Source organism: Peromyscus californicus, unplaced genomic scaffold (genome assembly GCF_007827085.1).
Source record: "Peromyscus californicus insignis strain IS unplaced genomic scaffold, ASM782708v3 Scaffold_13__1_contigs__length_99412109, whole genome shotgun sequence".
In the NCBI taxonomy this organism is placed as follows: Eukaryota; Metazoa; Chordata; class Mammalia; order Rodentia; family Cricetidae; genus Peromyscus; species Peromyscus californicus.
The window spans coordinates 82,972,636-82,992,603 of record NW_026294424.1 but is presented as its reverse complement, the minus strand read 5'-3'; the positions used below and the strand labels follow the sequence as shown (position 1 = coordinate 82,992,603).

The 19,968-nt window shown below is 36.8% G+C and overlaps 1 protein-coding gene across 1 annotated transcript in view; it reads left to right on the top strand.

The window, feature by feature from the left end:
- Ankrd17 (ankyrin repeat domain 17) overlaps window positions 1–19,968 on the top strand; it is a 135,248-nt gene that overhangs the window by 53,722 nt on the left and 61,558 nt on the right. Inside the window, 6 exon segments of the mRNA XM_052735342.1 lie at window positions 5,574–5,727; window positions 10,500–10,656; window positions 11,928–12,075; window positions 12,298–12,445; window positions 15,461–15,694; window positions 18,590–18,684. Of these exon segments, the coding sequence (XP_052591302.1) occupies window positions 5,574–5,727; window positions 10,500–10,656; window positions 11,928–12,075; window positions 12,298–12,445; window positions 15,461–15,694; window positions 18,590–18,684 (936 nt within the window).

The window sequence follows — 19,968 nt, the reverse complement described above, 5'->3', positions numbered from 1 at the left end:
GGGTTATTTATTTCATCCAGAATGCCTCTGGTGCCTAGGTTAAGAAAAACGATTCATCTTCTGGTTTGCCTTATTACTATTTTCAAAACTGAGTTATTTCTAAAGGCCTGTTAGATTATTATTTATTGGGAATGGGATAGTGTCAAGAACACCTCATAGGAAGGCTGGTGAGATGACTCGGTGGATTAAAGGCATTTGCAGCCAAGCCTGATGACCTGAGTTTGAGCCCAGGAACCCACATGATAGAAAGAGACAACTGGCCCCTGCAAGTTGACCTTTAACCTATACACATACACTGTAATATGTGAATACCCAAAGACAAATGAACACAATTTATTAAAAGAACAATACGTAATAGGAGATACTTCACATTTTATGTTTTATCAGGGACTTAAAATGTTTATTTGAACTACTTTTAGTCATTCGTAGTGAATTTACTTAGTAATCTTGATTTCAAAATAAAAAAAAGTTAGACTTTGTAGAGCTCTATGAACATACAGTTTCTTATTACTCTAACATGCACTTTTTTGGTAGACAGCATTGAATGAGTGGGTCTGAGGTTACCTGGGTCTCTGTGCTGCATATTTAGAAACCTGCCATTTAAATAAGGATCTTCGTATGTCTCTTAACTGTAATAATGAGTTAGGCCTGTGATTTTTATTTCTAAGGCTCTTAGATTTCTTTTCCAGTTTTCTGTCTTTATATTGGACAAGAATTTAATAATACAGGGAAAATCACTCTCTTCCACAGACAAGCTCCCAGTTATTTTGTCCAATCCCAAGTGATCAGCCTTGGGCATATGTACATACGAGCAAAGCTAAATGGTCTCAGTAGGTTGTGTAACCACATGTTCGCATATATATTCGTGTGTGTATGTACATGTAATGGTAATAGTTAAAGATGAGATCATGAATTTTGGAAGATGGACACTGGAGGAGTTGAAGGTTGGACAGTGAGAGATGAGAGTGATGCAGATACAGTGCTCATGTATGTTCTCAAAAAGTTAGTAAACAATAAAAATGAGTGATGCATAATCATTTTTGTGGAATACCCAATTCTAACAATATATCCACAATACTTTAAATGTAACTTACACTTGTCATACTTAAATATTCATTAACCTTGATACTTTTTTAGTGATAAACTACTAACAGCATTTAGAACATGAAAAGGAGGTGTATATGCTTAATATAGTTTAAATTTGAATAAGAGGCTATTTTGCATATTTATAAGAGTGAATTTCTTGTGTCATTCTATCTGTATTTATTGAGAATAGAACACAAAATCCACTTTAAAAAAAAAGAATATTGAATATTTCTTTCTACGGCTCTTGGGATTGAACCCAGGACTTGGTGCATGCTGGGTAAGCTCTATACCATAAGGCTACATGTACAGCCTCCAGGTGAGGGAAGGGTTAATGATGTTAAAGAAAAAGTCTATTGGTTTTTCTCTAATTGCGTGTAGCCCTTTACACCACCACTACCCCCACAGTACATTATATTCTTTTACTTGTATTATTGGCCACTTGTACACAATCATTTTAAAAAATAAGTTCCTAAATAACAAGATTGGTTTTTATACATTGATGTATAAATGCAGTAGTAAACACTTTTGAATATAGAATGTCTGTAATGTGTGTTTAATCAATGAAAAGAACATTTTGTTCCCTTCTCCATTTAAGATTTTATAATTAGCTTTCCTTTCTCCAAATATACTCTAACCCTTTTAGAATCAAAAAGGAAAGAATATCAGGATCATCTGGTAATTTAAATTCTTTCCAAAAAATTACATTTATGTATTTGTGTATGTGTAAGAGAGGATAGATAGGTACGCGTATCACAGTGGGCCTGTGGGGGTGAGTGGACAACTGTGTAGTTCCCAGGGCTTGAACTCAGTTGTCAAGCTTGGCTTACTTGCACTTTTACCTGCTGAGCCCTCTCATCAGCCCCAATTTCTAATTCTTTGAAGTTTTTCATCCTCCAAAAGTTTCTTGATTTCTGAACATAGATTACCTACTTGTTGGGTGTGCATGTAAGTTAAACAGAGTTCATTTTCAAAGAGCATAGAAACTATGTGAACATACACCATACATGCAATAAATTTTTGATACAGGGGTGGGGGAACGTGCCATGATGAATGGTGGTCAGAGGATAGCTTATGGGGGTTTGTTCTCCTCCCAACATGTGGGTTTTGGTAATGGAACTCCAGTTTTTAGGCTTGGCTGCAAGCGCCTTTACTTAGCGTCTCAAAGGCCTTGCACAGCTATTTTTTTTTTCAACTGTATTTATCCTAGTAAGTTTTCACTAGGCTTAGTAATAATACATTGTAACATAAGCCACCTTCTCCTAACTTACAAGTTGAACTTTCTTGCTGTGAACTGTCGTGTTCCATCAGAGTGAAATTGTGTGTGTGTATCTACCAGTGCCACAAATAACTTTTCCTCTCTCATCTTAAACAGATTAGTTATTTTGGTCAAAATTATTTTTTTCTACTTAACAATACTTTTGGAGAGATTTGGCACCTGTCATTTTTGCCTTTGAATTGAGTCTGTTTACTTTCTAAAGCTAACTTAAAATATTTACTTATTCATCTGTTCATTTCATTTGTGTTCATACTTACATATTTTCCTTTTTCACTACATTGAAGTTGTTATAGATATTTTAGCAGATGCTGTTTTGTCATTGCTTGGACACAGCCTTTTCTTTAGAAAGAATCATCTTTTGAACCGTGTTACAGAATGCAAAGGCGTTTCTTATATTTTTGGTTGTGAGCCTAGCCTTTAACGGCTGAGCCATCTCTCCAGCCCACAAAGGCGTTTCTGAATCATAACACACCCAAAAATGCACTTACGAAAGTAGAAGTTGCACTTTACCCGGTAACGTCCCTTCTCTTGAACACTTAGACTGTGTTGCTCTCGCTTTAGCATGCCTTTGCTGCCCCTTTACGAACAGAATTGTAATCCCAGCACTCAGGAGGCAGGTGGCTCTCTGAGTTAGAGGCCAACCTGGTCTACAGAGCGAGTTTCAGGACAGCCAAGGCTACACAGAGAAACCATGTCTTGAGAAAAAAAAAAAAACCGAAAAAGAAAAAAAAAAAAACGAAATGGTATAGCCCTGGCATGTTAACATTTGTTTGAATTTAATATCCTCAGAATTTTATGAAAAAATTTAGGCAATTACATTAGTTTCAGAGTGTTCTATGCTCATTTGTCTTTGAAATATTAGAAGTGTCATTTATGGGCTGATGAGATGGCTCTAGCGTAAAGGTGCTTTCGACTGAATCTAGTGACCTGAATTTGATCCCTGGGATCATAAGCTGAAAGGAGAAGTGAATTCCTGCAACTTCTCTGTTGATCACCCATGCACTGTGTGATGTGTGTGTGTGTGTGTGTGTGTGTGTGTGTGTGTGTGTGTGTGTGTGTGTGTGTGAAAACAAAAACTTTAAAGTATAATTTACCACTAAGTGTGTGCTGATTAAAAATAGCAGTGGTAAGCTGGGTGTGGTGGTGCAGAGGTAGGTGGATCTCGAAGTTCAAGGCCAGCCTAGTTTACACAGTGAGTGCCAAGGCAGGCTGGACTATACACAGTGAGACACTGTCTCTGAAAGGAATGGGGGGTGGAGAGATGGCTCAGTGGTTAAGAGAGCCCCCTGTCTCCTTGCTCCTGTAGAGGACTTAAGTTCCATTCCCAGCACCCATATCAAGCTGTTCAAAGCTACCTGTAACTATAGCACCAAGGGATCTGATGCCTTAGGCCTCCGAGAGTACCAGCACTTGGGTCCATATACTCCCATCAGAGAGACAGCCATTTTAAAGTGATGACATTTGAGGATGGAAAAAAAAATGTCACTGTCAGTATGAAAATGCTTTTCTGTTGACTGTTTTTCTTACTTTTGTACTTTTAGATACTAGGCCTGAGCATGCTGTGCTCTAGATATTTATTACTTTGTGTATGTTCTTTATATCTTATGTGTATGAGTGTTTTGCCTATGTGTATGTCTGTAGACTACTTGCATGCCTGATGCCTTCAGAGGCTAGAAGAAGATGTCCGATCCCCATTCATTTGTGAGCCACTGTGTGGATACTGGGAATCAAACTCAGGTTTTCTGAAGAGCATCTAGTGTACTTAACCTACTAAGCCATCTCTCTAGCTCTAGCCTCCTATTACTTTAGGTTTTTTATTGTAGTTTTTGCAGTGCTGTGTAGAAGCACCTTAAGATTTTTGCTGGATGTGGTCTTGTCTGCCTAGGTTCCCAGTACTTCTCAGTATGATCTCTTGAGTTCAGGATTTTGATGCTGGATTGGGCAGCATAGCCAAACTCTCAAATCAACAACAAAACGAGCTGTGGTGGATAGGTTTCAGTTTCCTTAAATTTCTTTCATTTTACTCTTATTTATAATGAGTATCTAAACATATGGTCTATAAACTTTTGGGGGTCTAGGAGATCATTTCAGGGTATCAGGAGGTCAGAATTATTGTCCTCATAATACTAAGGCATTTGTTGTTTCTAATGTGTAGTATATATGTAGACATTTTCACTGGTAGTATAAAGCAGTAGTGAGTAAATGTTTCATATCCTTAAGGTTGTAGAACCAAAGTATACAAGTATTGTTCATTGCTATATGCTTGTAGTTAAAGGAAATGCTTCAGGGCCAGGCAGTGGTGGCGCACGCCTTTAATCCCACCACTTGGGAGGCAGAGGCAGGCGGATCTGTGAGTTCAAGGCCAGTCTGGTCTACAGAAGAAGATCCAGGAAAGGTGCAAAACTACACAGAGGGCGGAAAAAAAAAAGAAAATACTTCAGATCTCACTTTTCACTAGTTTTTAAAAGATGTATTGTCTTTTGAAATTATAGGTATGTGTGGATATGTGGATATGTGCACATGAGTACGGGTTTGTAGGCGTTTGTAAATCCTCCAGCTTGGGTACTGGGAACTGAACTTGGATTCTCAGGAAAAGCAGTATATATGCTTTTAACTGCTGAGTCACCTCTCCAGCTCTCTTTTCACAAATTTTTGAGACCTAAGAAAACTTAGCCACTTTTTTACATGAAATGCTATTTTTTTGCTGCAGAGTACAACTGGCAAACGATGTCTATTAAACTTGGATTTTTGACAAACATCCTCAAAAGTGATTTTTAAAATGAACCTGCCATTTTAATTGACAGTATTTGTTGTAATGAAAAATTTGAGCTTTTAAGCATTAACTGTAATTTTAAAATTCTAAGTGCAAAAACTAAGGAAAGCCAAGTGTTCAAAACGACTACCTAAAGAGCTGGTAGAGGGAAGGATCCAGGATTTATGTTTACAAGCTTAGGCGTATCTTATGCACACATTAAAACTGGAAAGAATGCATGTGATTTCAGTAAATAAAAAGATTGCAGTTGAAGAATGAGTTCTCAAAATCTTCAACTTTTAATTTTCTGTTAGTTTAAGCAATGGGTGTTAGCTGTTTGAATTTATTTAGAATTGCTACTATACTTATCATTGGTAATTATGTTAAATATATTTTTCTCCCTCTGATCTTATTTTGTTTTTGTCCTCTTCTCTTTCCTGTCTTCTTTTTCTGTTCTAGGTGGAGTCTTTCATTTTGGACCAGGATGATTTGGAGAATCCAATGCTGGAAACAGCTTCCAAGTTGCTCTTATCAGGCACTGCTGACGGTGCAGACCTCAGGACAGTAGATCCAGAGACACAGGCTAGACTGGAAGCTTTACTAGAAGCTGCAGGTATGTATGTCTTGTGCTCTTGATAGTCATGTCTTCCTTATTATCCACACCATATCTCTTGTTACTGTAGTGTGTGCTCCTTTATTTCTTTGAAAAAACACATTAGGTGAGATTCATTGAAGTTTAATTACAGTGTTGTTGACTGAATTTATTGCTAATGAATAAACTATTGCTATCTTTAATACACAACACACATGAAACTAGGTTATATATTAATGGAATATTCTAACCGCAACTTGCAGTAGTTCTTCTTTGTCCTAGCAGCAGTGATTTAGTTCTCAGTTGCAGTTTGCAGCAACTTTATGATAATAATTGAATGCTTCGAATCCCCCAGTGTGCAATACAGGCTGTATACCTATATAAGTAAAGCAAATTGTTTTATTTTCTCTGTAAGAACATAATTTCAATTGGAGGATTATATAAATAATTTTTTCTTCCTCATTCTTTCATTTCTCTCCCTTATTCATTCTTTTCTAATAAAAAATTTCACACAAAAGCTTGAAATAGCATAACAAACTCCAATTGTGATTTTTCAACTTTAATAAGCATCAGTACCTGGGTAGACTTACTCTTTTTTATTTTTTATTTATCTTTTATTCATTACTACTCTGTTGACATCCCCATGTCTTTAAATATAGATATGAACTTCGTTATTTCATTTATGATTTCTTGCATATATATCTCAAGGATTCCTTTAAAAATGGGGCCATAAAGACAGTCAAAGGGGAAAAAAAAGAAATTTACCTTTAACGACTCTAAATACCCTGTTTTGAGAATTGATGAGTTTTTTCATAGTCTAGGTTTTGCTTGATTAGATAGAGTAGCCAGTGCTCTTTAACTATTGAGCCATCTCTCTAGCCCTAGAACACCTTCTCAAGAAAGATGTATGAATGTGTGAGGGTTTTGTTGTTGTTAATAGTTTTGCTTTATTTTTCCCTCATTTTGCTTGTGAGGGGCAAAATTTTCTGAGCTCTCATGTGAAAATGTCTTATTGTGTTCATGCTTAATAGTTTATGCATTAAAGTTTAGTTTAAAAATAATTTCCTGCAGATTTTTGAAATTACTGCCCTATTGTCTTCTACTCTTGGGTGTTGCAGTTGTGAATGGTTTCATTTTCTGCACCACTAGTTCCTAGTCTTTCCCAGAACTTGGTGGCATTTGAAAATTGGTTTTGTTTTTATTGCCTTGAGTTGTCTTTCCAGATTATCAAATTGTTTTTGACTGTGGTGATCCCTGAGTTCTGTTTATAGCCAATAGCAATGACATAAAAAGCTAAATTGGAAAGTGTACACATCTCTTTACTTTTGCCAACTGATATATTTCACTGTGAAGCATTCACTGGTTTCCTATTACATCGTAGTTATTTTTTATACAGCCACAAGAAATAACACTCAAATGCCTTGTGATTTGTGTATCAGACACTAGAACATAGTGTGGCTGAATTCTCTTGCATTAAGATCTTGTAAACTGAAATCACCTGTGTTACGTTTGTACCTATCTGCTGTTGGGGAAGGTTTACTTCCAAGCTCTTTGTGGACAATCAGTTGGGTCTTCTCTTGCTTCCACATTCTTTGATGCACAGCTCCTCTCCATCTTTAAGCCAGTAAGGGCACATAAAAATCTTTTATTTCTTGAATTCCCTATCTTTGTTATCCCCAGGCAAAGAATTCTCTCTGCTTTTCCTGAGTTTTTGATTGGGTTGGACCCACCAGGATAATCTGTTTGATATACTTTAACTTCACAGTGACAGTAAATTTCATCCTAAGTGAAGTCTTAAGAGGTGCGTAAATAGGGACTGTAAAAGTGGAGTCAGTGACCAAGAGCACCTGTTGCTGTTGGATATGACCAGGGTTTAGTTCCCAGCACCTAAGAAATGCCTCACAACCACTGTTAATTCCTGTTCCAGGGGACCTGACCCTATTTTCTGACCTCTTGTCATCATGCATGCATTTGATACACAATGCATGCAGTAGAACACTTACAAATACACGTTACAATAAATAAAATGACTGAAGAATAATATAAGTATGCCAGTGCTATCTAATTTGTTAGGAACATTTTAGTTTCCCTACCTGTGATTACATACAGAAGTTTTTATTTCTTTGGGATTACCTAACATATTACTATGTAGGTCTTTCCTCTCAAATCTGTTGAATTTCTTGAGAGACATGTCTGCAAGTTTTAGTCTTGTGAATAACAAGCCTGGCTTCTAGCACTCTGTCTCTTAGGAGCAGAAAGGAAGGAAGCTGAGGATTGAGTATGCAGCATGTTGGTGTTCACCTTCTCAACATCCATTCAGTACTCCTCCTTTCTGTCGCCCCTGTTCCTTGGTGCCAAGTTGAGGATCTATCCTGTTTGATTTTAGAGAGTATATGGAGACTTGTATTTAATTGATTAGGTTCAGCTAGTGACCAAAGCCTTACACTCGTTTCTTTATCTAATTCTCAAGTCCTTACTTTATGATCACCTTGTTTCTCTTTGATAGCTGTTTCTGCCTAGTCTATTCTGTTTACCTTCCCAATAGAACCTTAGATTTAAAGAGGTATTTTAGTTTTATCAAGGGTGGAATTCCTAAATTGCATTCTGCTTATTTTTATTAAGTTTCAAAAGGAAAGGGAGAAAAAAAATGATTTACCCTTATCTTCAAATGAAACCTAGATGTTGTAATATGTCCTGTGATTAAATGTCTGAAGTTGGAAAGATTAATCTGGTTACACTATACTCTTTCTCTTTTTGGTTATTGCTGTTATTGCTACTCGACATAAGATCACCATAATCTACCATGGACTATTTATTTTGTATTAATGTTTTTGTTGCATCCTGATTGTCCACTAAAATTGCTTCTTTGGGCATACATGGTGGTGGGTCCCTGCAATCCTAGCAGTCTAACCTGCAGGTGGCTGAGGCTGAACAAAGATCAAAAGAAAGGAACTTTGGAGCTATGAGAAGTTCATAGATCAAAATTAACATTTTAAGTAATGACCATTCTCTGCTTGTCTGACTAGAATTTGTTATAGAGTTGACAACAGCCTGAGAAATGATAGATAATTCTCATTTGGAAATCACCAAATAGATCTCAATTGTGCTCCAATAGACTTCCGATTACAATTTGACTTTGAACATTAATGACACCAGTAGGACAGTAGGTTTTGATCTTAGCAGTGTTGTATTTAAAAAACAGCATGTGGTGGCATTGGTGGGTTTGAGCCAACGTGCCCCACGGCGGGTGAGGAAGACACCATGCAGACATGGTTGGCTGTGTCCAAGGGGGGCCACGGTGGAAAGTCACTTACACCATGCCATGGCACTCATGTGGAGAGTTTTGTTATTAAAGGGGGAAGGGGAGAGAGGAGAGAAGAGGGAGGGTTTTTGTTTTTTTTTTTTAAAGGCACTTTACATAGGATGATGTTGTCAGGACACTGGGAGGGCCAAGGGCGGGTCTGAATGTTAACAATCAGACCACGACAGCCTTTATCATTTGGACATCTTGATTAGCAGAAATGAATTTTGGTCACTGAGAATTTCTTCTTACTGGTGAAATCATAGTTGCTTCTCAAATTTACCTTTAGTTTTATACAATACAATAGTTGATAGAAGTTTTTGACAGAAAAGCTAGCAAGTATAAACTTTGATAAGACTATGTAAGTATTGTGCCTTTCCCACTTTTATAAAATACTGTTATTTTACAGAAATGTTTATTATTACAAGTGCATGATCTTTGATCTCAATTAGTTCTACAGTTTATAATAGCGTTTCCTTGCTAAATTTTAGTTTCTGTCTGAATTGTCTGAAATATCTTTGGACTTGAGATACTGTATGTGTATGTGTGTGTTGCACATGAGTGCAAGTCCCATAGAGGTCAGAAGAGGGTGTCAGATTCCCTAAAGCTGGAGTTACAGGTGTTCGTGAGCTGCTGCCTGATAACTGGTAACAAAATCATGTCCTGGAAAAGTATCAGGTGCTCTTTATCACTGAGCCATCTTTCCAATCCCAGCACCCATGTCTTTAATAAGCACCACAGGTGATGCAGATGGATAATCTGGAATAAATTAATAATGAATATTAATCATGGTAAGCTTGCTTTATTAGAAATATATGGAAAAGTAACTTATATTCATTCAGATGTTTACTTTTTTTACTTTTGTATTTCTTTTGCTATTCTGAATAATATTAGATGATTCTAAGTACATATGGTAAGTATATGTAGTGAATTTTTAAGAGGTAGTTATATGTAGTCTGTATTTTTTTTTTATACAGTCTGTATTCTACTCATCCATTTTCTTAAAACAAAAGTAGACATTTACCAAAAATAGAGTGATGTTGCTGACACTTGTGGTGTCAGTGAGTCAAAAATAATTTTTCTAGAATTCTTTTTCTTTGTTTTGCTGTATATTGACTTTATTTTTGGAAGTCTTTCTGCCTGTGGTGATAAAAGTGACTAAATAGCTTATGACTCAATACCTACAGCTCAATAACCTCTGAACATAGGTTCTTCTTCCAAAGACAGGACATGTTTCAGAGAAGTCTCCTATCTGTCCAGCATAGGCTAAAGACCCACATCTGACACCATAGCATGTCAGATCATGAATCCAGGGACCATATGGTGTGGATAAAGTTTTTAGATTCGAGAAGAGTAATTTACCTCAAGATTATAGACAGATATGGCTATTATAGTATATGAAGCTCATGTTAACATGCAGATTTTAGTAACCCGAGTTTTGCTTTGTTTTCCTTTTGGGTATTGACATATTGGTGTGAAAATAATACAATAGGAATAGGCAAGTTATCCACGGCCGATGGTAAAGCCTTTGCAGACCCTGAAGTGCTCCGGAGGTTGACATCGTCTGTCAGCTGTGCGTTGGATGAAGCTGCTGCTGCACTTACACGAATGAGAGCTGAAAGCACAGCAAATGCAGGGCAGTCGGACAAGTGAGTGCTTTTGTGTTGTGAGTAGTATAACAGGTTTTCCTGAGAGTGAAATAGTTGATGTTTATGTACCTTTTTTGTGCCTCATACTAAGTGCCACTTAACACAGTACCTTTTTTGTACATAAAAAAGCGAACCTTTTAAGTTGTAGTTTTTTTTTCTTAATGTCAGTTGTATAAGCAAACTGGGAGATGAATAGCTTAATGAAGCTCAAGAAGATGAAGTGAACACCATTGTCTTAGGACCAATGGTGAAAGCCGTTGAGGACTGGAGTGGTAGCTCCTTGTTAAGACAGCTTGCTGCCTCTCCCCCAACCCCTCCAGTTGAGTTCCCAGCAACCCATGGCTTAAAACTCAGAAAATAACCCTTTCACTTATTTATGTTGCTTTTCTTTTTTCTTTTGTATTAGTGACAAAGAAGTCAGTGCTATTCTATCAATTGTATTTTTTTTCAGTTCATATGTATGGTTTAGAAGATGAGAATTTTGTTTCCTGAAGTTTTAAAAAAATCATAAATCTTGTTTACAAAATGTGAATGTTAGGCCAAGAGACTTTATTTTTTGTCTCTCATAGTTCTTATATATATGATTTTAGTATTAATAAGGATTCGATGTATTATAAGTAATATTTTAGATTTTTCTGGTGCTATATAACGAAAGTCATATTTTTATATATAAAGTCTGGAGTGTGAACAGAGCATCTGAAGAAGTATCATTACTATGTTACAGTTTTAGTCCTTACTGACTTCTTCCTTCTTCCTCTGATTGAAAATAAAGCTATGTGGGGAGATGGCATAGTGGGTAAAGTTGTTGCTGAGTAAGGATGAGGATATGAGTATGAGCACCCTGGACACAGGAAGTGGTGGAGACAAGAGACTATCCTGTCTTACAGATAGGAACAACACCTTGTCTGAACAAGGTAGAAGGGCAGGATGGACACCAGTTACTCTGTTGTTAACATTACATGCTCCCATCTTGTGTCTGATATTCTTTTACTTGATGGAAGAACTCAGATAGGCTTTCATAATTAGTAGGTGTCTTACCCATTTTATATTTTCTTAATGTCATAGAATTTCTAGCAATTGAACAAAAGCTTAATCTATTACATTCATGTTTGAATTTTTATAATTTCACTATTTACTGTGAATTAGTTGTACATATCTGAAAACATTTTAAAATACTGGTTAATTTTAATTTAGAATGACATAAAAACAATACTTACATGATGCAGATTTTTATATCATCCTCTGAGATGACTCTGTTCTTCTTGCCATAGCCGCAGTTTGGCAGAGGCCTGTTCAGAAGGAGATGTAAATGCTGTGCGGAAATTACTCATTGAAGGTCGAAGTGTAAATGAACATACCGAGGAAGGGGAGAGCCTCCTTTGTTTAGCTTGTTCTGCTGGATACTATGAGCTTGCACAGGTTTGTGTTATAGAAATAAGCCTTTAAAACTACCATTTATTAGGAAAAGAATAAACTCTTTTGCCTATTGAACTAATTTTAATATAGACTTGTAGCATACAGCTTGTATAGTTTTTGATTCTTAGGAATCTTATGAGTATGGAGGTTTTATATAAATAAATATATTAAAAACTTTCAGAGTACTTTCTTAATACTCTATAAACTATTTTCTTCTTTCTCCAGGTTTTGTTGGCAATGCATGCAAATGTGGAAGACAGGGGAATCAAAGGTGACATTACCCCTTTAATGGCTGCTGCTAATGGAGGACATGTCAAAATCGTGAAATTGCTGCTAGCTCACAAAGCAGATGTCAATGCACAGTCTTCAACAGGTTATACATGCTTCCTTTTCAGTTTCATTAGCTAGTAGCTTCCGTTTTAATAATTGTTTCTCATGAAGGTATTCACTTAAGTGTAGTTTGTTGTTTTTTCCTCTGAACTCTTTGTTCTTTTGGGGGCCCACCACCCAGCTCCAAAATAAAACACATGCAGACTTACTATTTCTTATGAGTGCCTGGCCTTAGCATGGCTTATTTCTAGCCAGCTTTATTTTTTTTTCTTTATTAAGAAATTCTCTATTAATTTTACATACCAACCACAGTTCCCCCTCTCTTCCCTCCTCCCGCCCTTCCCCCTCCAGTCTTTCCCCCCCCAACTCAACCTCCATTCCATTCTCCAAAAAAGTAAGACCTCCCTCCCTGGGGAGTCAGTAGAGCCTGGTACATTCAGTTGAGGCAGGTCCAAGCCCCTCCCCCTGAATCAATCTAGCCAGCTTTTCTTAAATTATCCCATCTACCTTGTACCTCTGGGCTTTTATCTTTCTCTGTTTCTTGTATACCTTTCTTTACTTATTACTCCATAGCTTGCTGTGTAGCTGGATGGCAGCCCCCTGGAGTTCTCCTCTCCTCCTTTTCTGGCTCTCCATCTCCCTTCACAGATTTCTCCTCCTATTTATTCTCTCTGCATGCCAGCCCCACCTATTCTTTCTCTGCTCAGCCATTGGCCATTCATCTCGTTATTAGACCAATCAGGTGTTTTAGACATAGCTTCAGAGTTAAACAAATGTAACATAAAAGAATGCAACACATCTTTGCATCATTAAAACAATGTTCTACAGCAAAAACAAATGTAAAACATCTTAAAATACTATTCCACAACACTTAAGTGCTACATATTTGCCCAAGTCTCTATGAGGTTTAAAATAATATTTAAAAGAATGTTTCCTGTTAGGTTTATGAGACATTCTTGGCTTCTTTTTTAGTATGTTAAGCACTCAGTTTGAAAGACTACCCTGTGGATGTGGAGAAGTATGGCTTACACTTCTCAAACCCTGGCTTCCTTTTCACTATTAATGCAAGATGTAGGAAGAACTGGATGGGCAACAAGGACTAGACCATGATCCTCTAATTTTGCTAAATTGTGGCCCAGGAAAAAGAATTATGAAAACATGTCCAATGGGGCATTAGTTTAGCCTAAACTGATTTCTTTTTTTTGGAGGTAGGGTCAGATCTGGGTCTAACATTGTATTGTATTTTGTAAGTTTTCTTCAGATTAAAAAAAAAAATCAAATGTAATTGTGTTTTAAAAAGAAGTCTATATAAAAAAATTTATCAAGTTAGGTTTTCTTTTAACATAGGAAGTTTTTAATCACCAAGAAGGGATCCTTTTGCTCATTGTCTTGGCTCATACCTGCAATTCCTGCCTTTGGGAGGCTGAGTCAGGAGGATTGCTGTATATTGAGGACAGTGGAACTGCATAACATGTTCCAAGAACAAAAATATGAATCTATTTTCAATTATTTGACATTGGTCAATTAGTATGTGGGTTATATATGATAGGTTTGGGGTATAATGTATGATGACATTTATTAAAAATAATTCTTTATGAAACATTTTTGTATTAAAGCTAACTATAACTTATCTCATTTGTGAAGGAAAACGTTCATGAAAGAATTGCACAGTTCATTTACAGTTCTTCAAAGTTTTTTTTTTTTAGATTAAAGTATAAATACGTTACTTCCATGTTCCCCTGTCTTCCTCCATCACCTCCCATTTTTCTTTCAAACCCTCCCATGTCCCTCCATTCATCCCCAACCCGTCATTCCCTCTCAAATTGCAGGCCTCTTTACTATTTGTTGTTACACACACACACACACACACACACACACACACACACACACACACACACGGCCTACTGAGTCCTTTTTGTGTGGGTTGTGTGTATATGATTTTTAGGGCTGGTCACTTGTTATTAGATGATTAATTATGGGGGGCTTATGTCTGGGAAACACTGAATCTCCTCCTACTAGCAGTCATTATTTGCCTGTAGTTCTTTTTCTAGAACTGGGACTCTGTGAGATTTCTTCTTTTGATGTTAATATGTCTATAGAAATTATTGTTCAGGTCTTGTTTGGATAGCCATTTTGTTGATATGTCCTGGGTGTGGCTTCCCTGTCCAATCTTAATTCTCTAGTCTTGATAAGTGTATCTGATTTTTCTATAATCTGACATGTATTTTTGTTGTTGTTTGGCAGTATAAGTGATTGACTCCAGAATCTTGCACATGCTAGACAAGCATTTCCCAAATGAGCTAAGATTTACTTTGTTTTTTTTATTATTTTATTTTTTTATTTTTTTATTTTTTATTTTTTTTGGTTTTTTCGAGACAGGGTTTCCCTGTGTAGCTTTGCGCCTTTCCTGGAACTTGCTCTGTAGACCAGGCTGGCCTCGAACTCACAGAGATCCACCTGGCTCTGCCTCCCGAGTGTTGGGATTAAAGGCGTACGCCACCACCGCCCGGCTTTGTATTTTAAGGCAGACTCATAAGAAATTGTTTACACTCGCTCTGGAGCACAGGCTGGGCTTGAATTTCTAATCCTTTTGCTTTAACCTTCTAGTAGTTGAGATGATAACCCGTGCCACCAGGCACAGGACAATACTGTTCTTAAATAAAAAGGGAGGACATGAAGTTGATTTCAGAAAGTGCAGTTAAGTACTACAATTATGTGTGTCTATTACTAAATATTTATTATGGACATAGTTTTCTATTTCAGCTTCTTAAACGTAAATTTGACATTTCATTTTTTAAAAAAGTTTTACATTTATTTTTATTTATGTGTGTGTGCATGCACATACGTGCCATGGTGCACTTAGGGAAATCAAAAGACATCTTGCTGGAGTCAGTTCTCCCTTCCTCCATATAGGCCCCAGGGATCAAACTCAGATCATCTGACTTGATATGTCCATTTATGCACTGAAGCATCTCATTGGGTTGAGATGTACATTCATTTGTGTTTGTGTGCATGTGAGTGATGCTAATGTCTTTTCTTTGTTTTCTTACCTAAATAGGCAACACAGCCCTTACTTACGCTTGTGCTGGAGGCTATGTAGATGTTGTAAAGGTGCTCTTGGAATCCGGTGCTAGTATTGAGGACCATAATGAAAATGGTCATACTCCTCTTATGGAAGCTGGGAGTGCTGGACACGTGGAAGTAGCCAGATTGCTGCTAGAAAATGGAGCTGGCATCAATACGCATTCCAATGAATTTAAAGAGAGTGCCCTTACATTAGCTTGTTATAAAGGTATAGTATAAATTGTTCTTGAAATAAAGTAATGAAATTAAAATCAATTTTAAATTAACAACAAAATAAAACATAATAGTATATAGTGTCATTAAATGTAAATAAGTTTGTTTAAAGTTTTAAAAATTAATACTGTATAGTCTCAAAATTGTAAATATTGTCAATAAAATTGACAGTCTTATCAGAGGAAGCTTATAATTTTAATGTGATCACACTTTATGATGGTTTGGCATATTGGAAATGCTTTACCTTGTGAGAAGGTACATGATAATTAAATGCCAACCAGTCGGTTTTTTTTTTTGGTTTTTTTTTTTTTTTTTTTTTTGAGGCAGGGTTTCTCCTTTTAACAACTCTGGTTGTCCTGGAACTCATTTTGTAGTCCAAGGTGGTGCTGAACTGAGAGAGCTCTGCCTCCCTGTGCTGGGATTAAAGGCATACACCACCACGCCTGGCTCAGAATTCGGACTCTTAGGTGGGCCAGATATGCTCACCTATATGTAATCAGTAGTAGAGATTTTTTAAAAGAGCCAGAGAGTCATATTTTTCATATCCAAGGGTATGACAGATGTTTTTGTTTTTGTTTTTTTCTTCTTTGTTTTTAACTTTAAAGGAACTTAAAAAATAAGCCATGCAACTTTGTGTCTGTATCTATACCCAGGCCACATTTAGTTCATAAAACACTGTTCAGTATTGATCTGAGATATTAAGAAAAAGGTTTTGTAAGTGCAGATATAAAATTTAAGGAGGCACTCACCCTCAGGTTGGCTCCTCATTTGCTTAAGTTTGTAAATGAGTGCCTGCTGAAAATTTCCACTCTGGTCTTTCCTCAGCCTAGTCCTTTCCCTTGCCATTGCTTTGCTCTACTATGTTTAAGAGTGGTCAAGATCTTGTATTGTCTTTAGAACTGATTTTCTTTAAAAGTATGAGACAATAATACTTAGACATATAAATAGCTAAAATTTTAAGTTGTTTAATTTTGAGTGTCTGATGTTAGCAGATTTTCAAGTTGAAAGAACACAGTTGAAGTCAGTTAACTTCTCTGTGCCTGTTTGACAATTAGGCACAGGGGCTGGTCTTTATTAAGCACTGGTGGAGTTAAGCTTTGGAAAGTTTTGTTTTGTTTTTTTCTTTCGTGTTTTTTTTTTTTTTTTTTTTTTTTTTTTTTTCCTTCGGACAGGGTTTCTCTGTGTAGCTTTGCGCCTTTCCTGGAACTCGCTTTGGAGACCAGGCTGGCCTCGAACTCACAGAGATCCGCCTGGCTCTGCCTCCCGAGTGCTGGGATTAAAGGCGTGCGCCACCACCGCCCGGCTTTTGGAAAGTTTTTATTGGATGGCCTTATATACTTTTTACAAACACTTTGACCACAAAACTGGTTCCATTACATTACTTTTCCCAGCTTACCAGAGAGCTTTGTGATGAGACTACATGTGACAACTCTGGTCTTTCACCCTTTGTCTGCTCTGCTTTCTAGAGGTGGTATCTAAGGTTGGGCTTGCAAACTTTAATTAGAAGCTAGTTAGAGAATTAAGCTAATGGAGTACATCTTGAATACTTAAAGGAGTGAATTAACTCTGTTACCTTCTTCTGTTTCTAGTGGGATTTCCTGGGAGTTAGTTTGACAACAATATGGAAAAGGTCTAGAAGTCAGACAAATTGAGCATTGTTGCAGATACTTGAAGGGAAACCAAGGTGTAGTCAATGCTGTACTTACTAAGTCTTGTTTGAGTTCTCCATCTAGGACTATACTTTATCTTCTCGTCCAATTCCAGTTGATTATAAATTGGTTATAACTCATTTCATATTGCTCTCTTATATAGTATCCAAAGTCCTATTTAAGTATAATTGGTCTTCTACTTTTTAGTAACTTACTGAACTGAAACATAAGGCTTATTTAAAACTGTGTTTCTGTCATATGTTTTATCTCCAAGTAAAGGAATGCATATAAATTAAATGATGTTTTAAGAATATTTTCATATATGTGGTTTACAATTCCTCCTAAAAAGTTTGTGTGTTGATTATTGTCATTTTAAGTACTTGAACTCATAGATGGAATAGCTTGAATGATTTTCATCCTGGGCTACGAGCTCTTGAAAATAAATGGGGGGGGGCAATGAGATGGCTACTTTTTCAAAGGACCTGAATTCATTTTGCAAGCACCCACATGGAAGCTCTCAAGTTCAGCTCCAGGGGATCTGATGGCCTCTTTGGGTTTCCATGGGCACTGCACCCACATGTCCAGAGACATAGTTAAAAATAACAAAAATCTAAAAACAAAACAAAAAAAAATCAAGTATAGTGTGCTGAATGAGGTTCATAAAAAGTTACATAACAGTATTTGTTTACCTGCACCTGTTGTTTTTAACAAAACTTCAATCATTCAATTTTACCAATAAGGACTCATACCAATAAGGACCAATAAACCGGATGCTAGGGTGAAAGCCTGCTAGCGCAGAGAGGCAGAGGAAGCACCCAGCTGATCTTTCTCCTCCCCTGAAGTCCCTGAAGCCTCTCCTTTTCCTATAGTCTCAAAACCAATCTCTTCAAATTCCCTTCTGCTTCCTGTGTACCTCTCTATCCATCCTCCTGACTCTTTCTGTGTTTTATTCTTCATAATCCTATGTTCACTTCCTGTCAGCTGGTTGCTTGCTCTGCCTCTTGACCTGAGGTTGACTATTTAATCCTGTTTACAGTAGTCAAGAGGAAGGTTCTTGGATTAAAGGTGTGTGCTAGGGCTGAGCCACACCATGACTAGAAACAGGTTTTTCCAGTAAATAATGCAATCTCAGGGTTCACAGTGATCAAATATTCTACAACATGTACCAAAAATTATATATCACTGATTTTAAAAATAGTTTTGAAAATAAATGTAAGTAATCCAATACACTTTTGATTTAGGACATCTAGAGATGGTGCGATTTCTTTTGGAAGCAGGCGCCGATCAAGAGCATAAAACAGATGAAATGCACACCGCTCTAATGGAGGCTTGCATGGTAAGATGGGTGAATGAATATACGAAATATATTTTCCATACTAGGTGGGGAGAAGTAGAGCTACTGTAAAATAAAGAGCCTTTTCCTTGGATGTAAAAGCTCTATTTTTCTTTACTTTATTGTAGAACAGAACCTTAGCTGAACTATTATTTTTAAGCTGCACTTGGTGGTGATCACATGTAATCCCAGCATTTGGGCGGTTGAAATAGGAGGATTGCTATTAGTTTGAGGCAAAGTTACGTTACATAGTGAGTACTGGCTCAACCATAGCTACATAGCAAGACCCTGTCAAAATATAAGGAGCTGCCAGACAAGATAATAAATGCATGCCTTTAATCTCAGCACTAGGGAGGCAGAGACAATGGGTCTCCATGAGTTTCAGGACAGCCAGGCTATGTAGAGAGACCCTGTCTCAAAAATATCAAATGTGTGTGTGTGCATGTGCACTTACACATGCTGTGCACTTGGTCCCAGCACTCACATAGTAGAGTTTGCCACTGCTTGTGACTATAGCTCCAAGGGGATCTGACCCTTTTTTTCTGGCCTCTGGGTATCTGCCTGCAAGTGGTACACTTAAAAGCCGAGAAAGCACTCAGATAGACACACAACATACAAAAATCTATAAAAGCAAAATATAAAAAAGAATTGTATTTTAGAGTTTGTTCTTGAAAATTATATTAGTACTCTTAAGCTTTTGTTTTTTAAATTTATATTCTACAAAAAGGGAGGTATCTGAAAAAACTAGGAAAGATTTATGAGAAATGGGAGATGATCATCATTTACTACTTGAATATATATTGCTTTCTTTATTATCATCCCTGTGTTTGTTTTACTAAAAGTTTCTCTTTGAACGTGTATACATTTCTTTGGAGCTTTTGAGTTCCTTGTCTGTAAAATGATTTTTGTTTGTTTGTTTGTTCTGGTGTTCTCATGAGGATTAAATGAGATCCTTGAATAGCAGTGGTGTTGACCAATTCAGCAATCTCTCTGATAAAGGAAATTTAGTCACTGTTGCTACCTTGTACTATGAAAATAACCTGTATTTAGACAGATAAATTAAGGAGGAATATTCGATAGACCTAACCCATGTGCATTAGAAATGTTATAAATAAATGCAAATAGCTGGGCATGGAGATCTATACCCAGACCCCAGTACTCAGTCTAAATAAATAAATGATTGATTGACTTGATTGATTGATTGATTGATAGGTAGGTAGATAGACAGATCGACCTTTAATCACAATACTTAGTTTCAATAAATAATAAATAGATGGGTAGATGGAT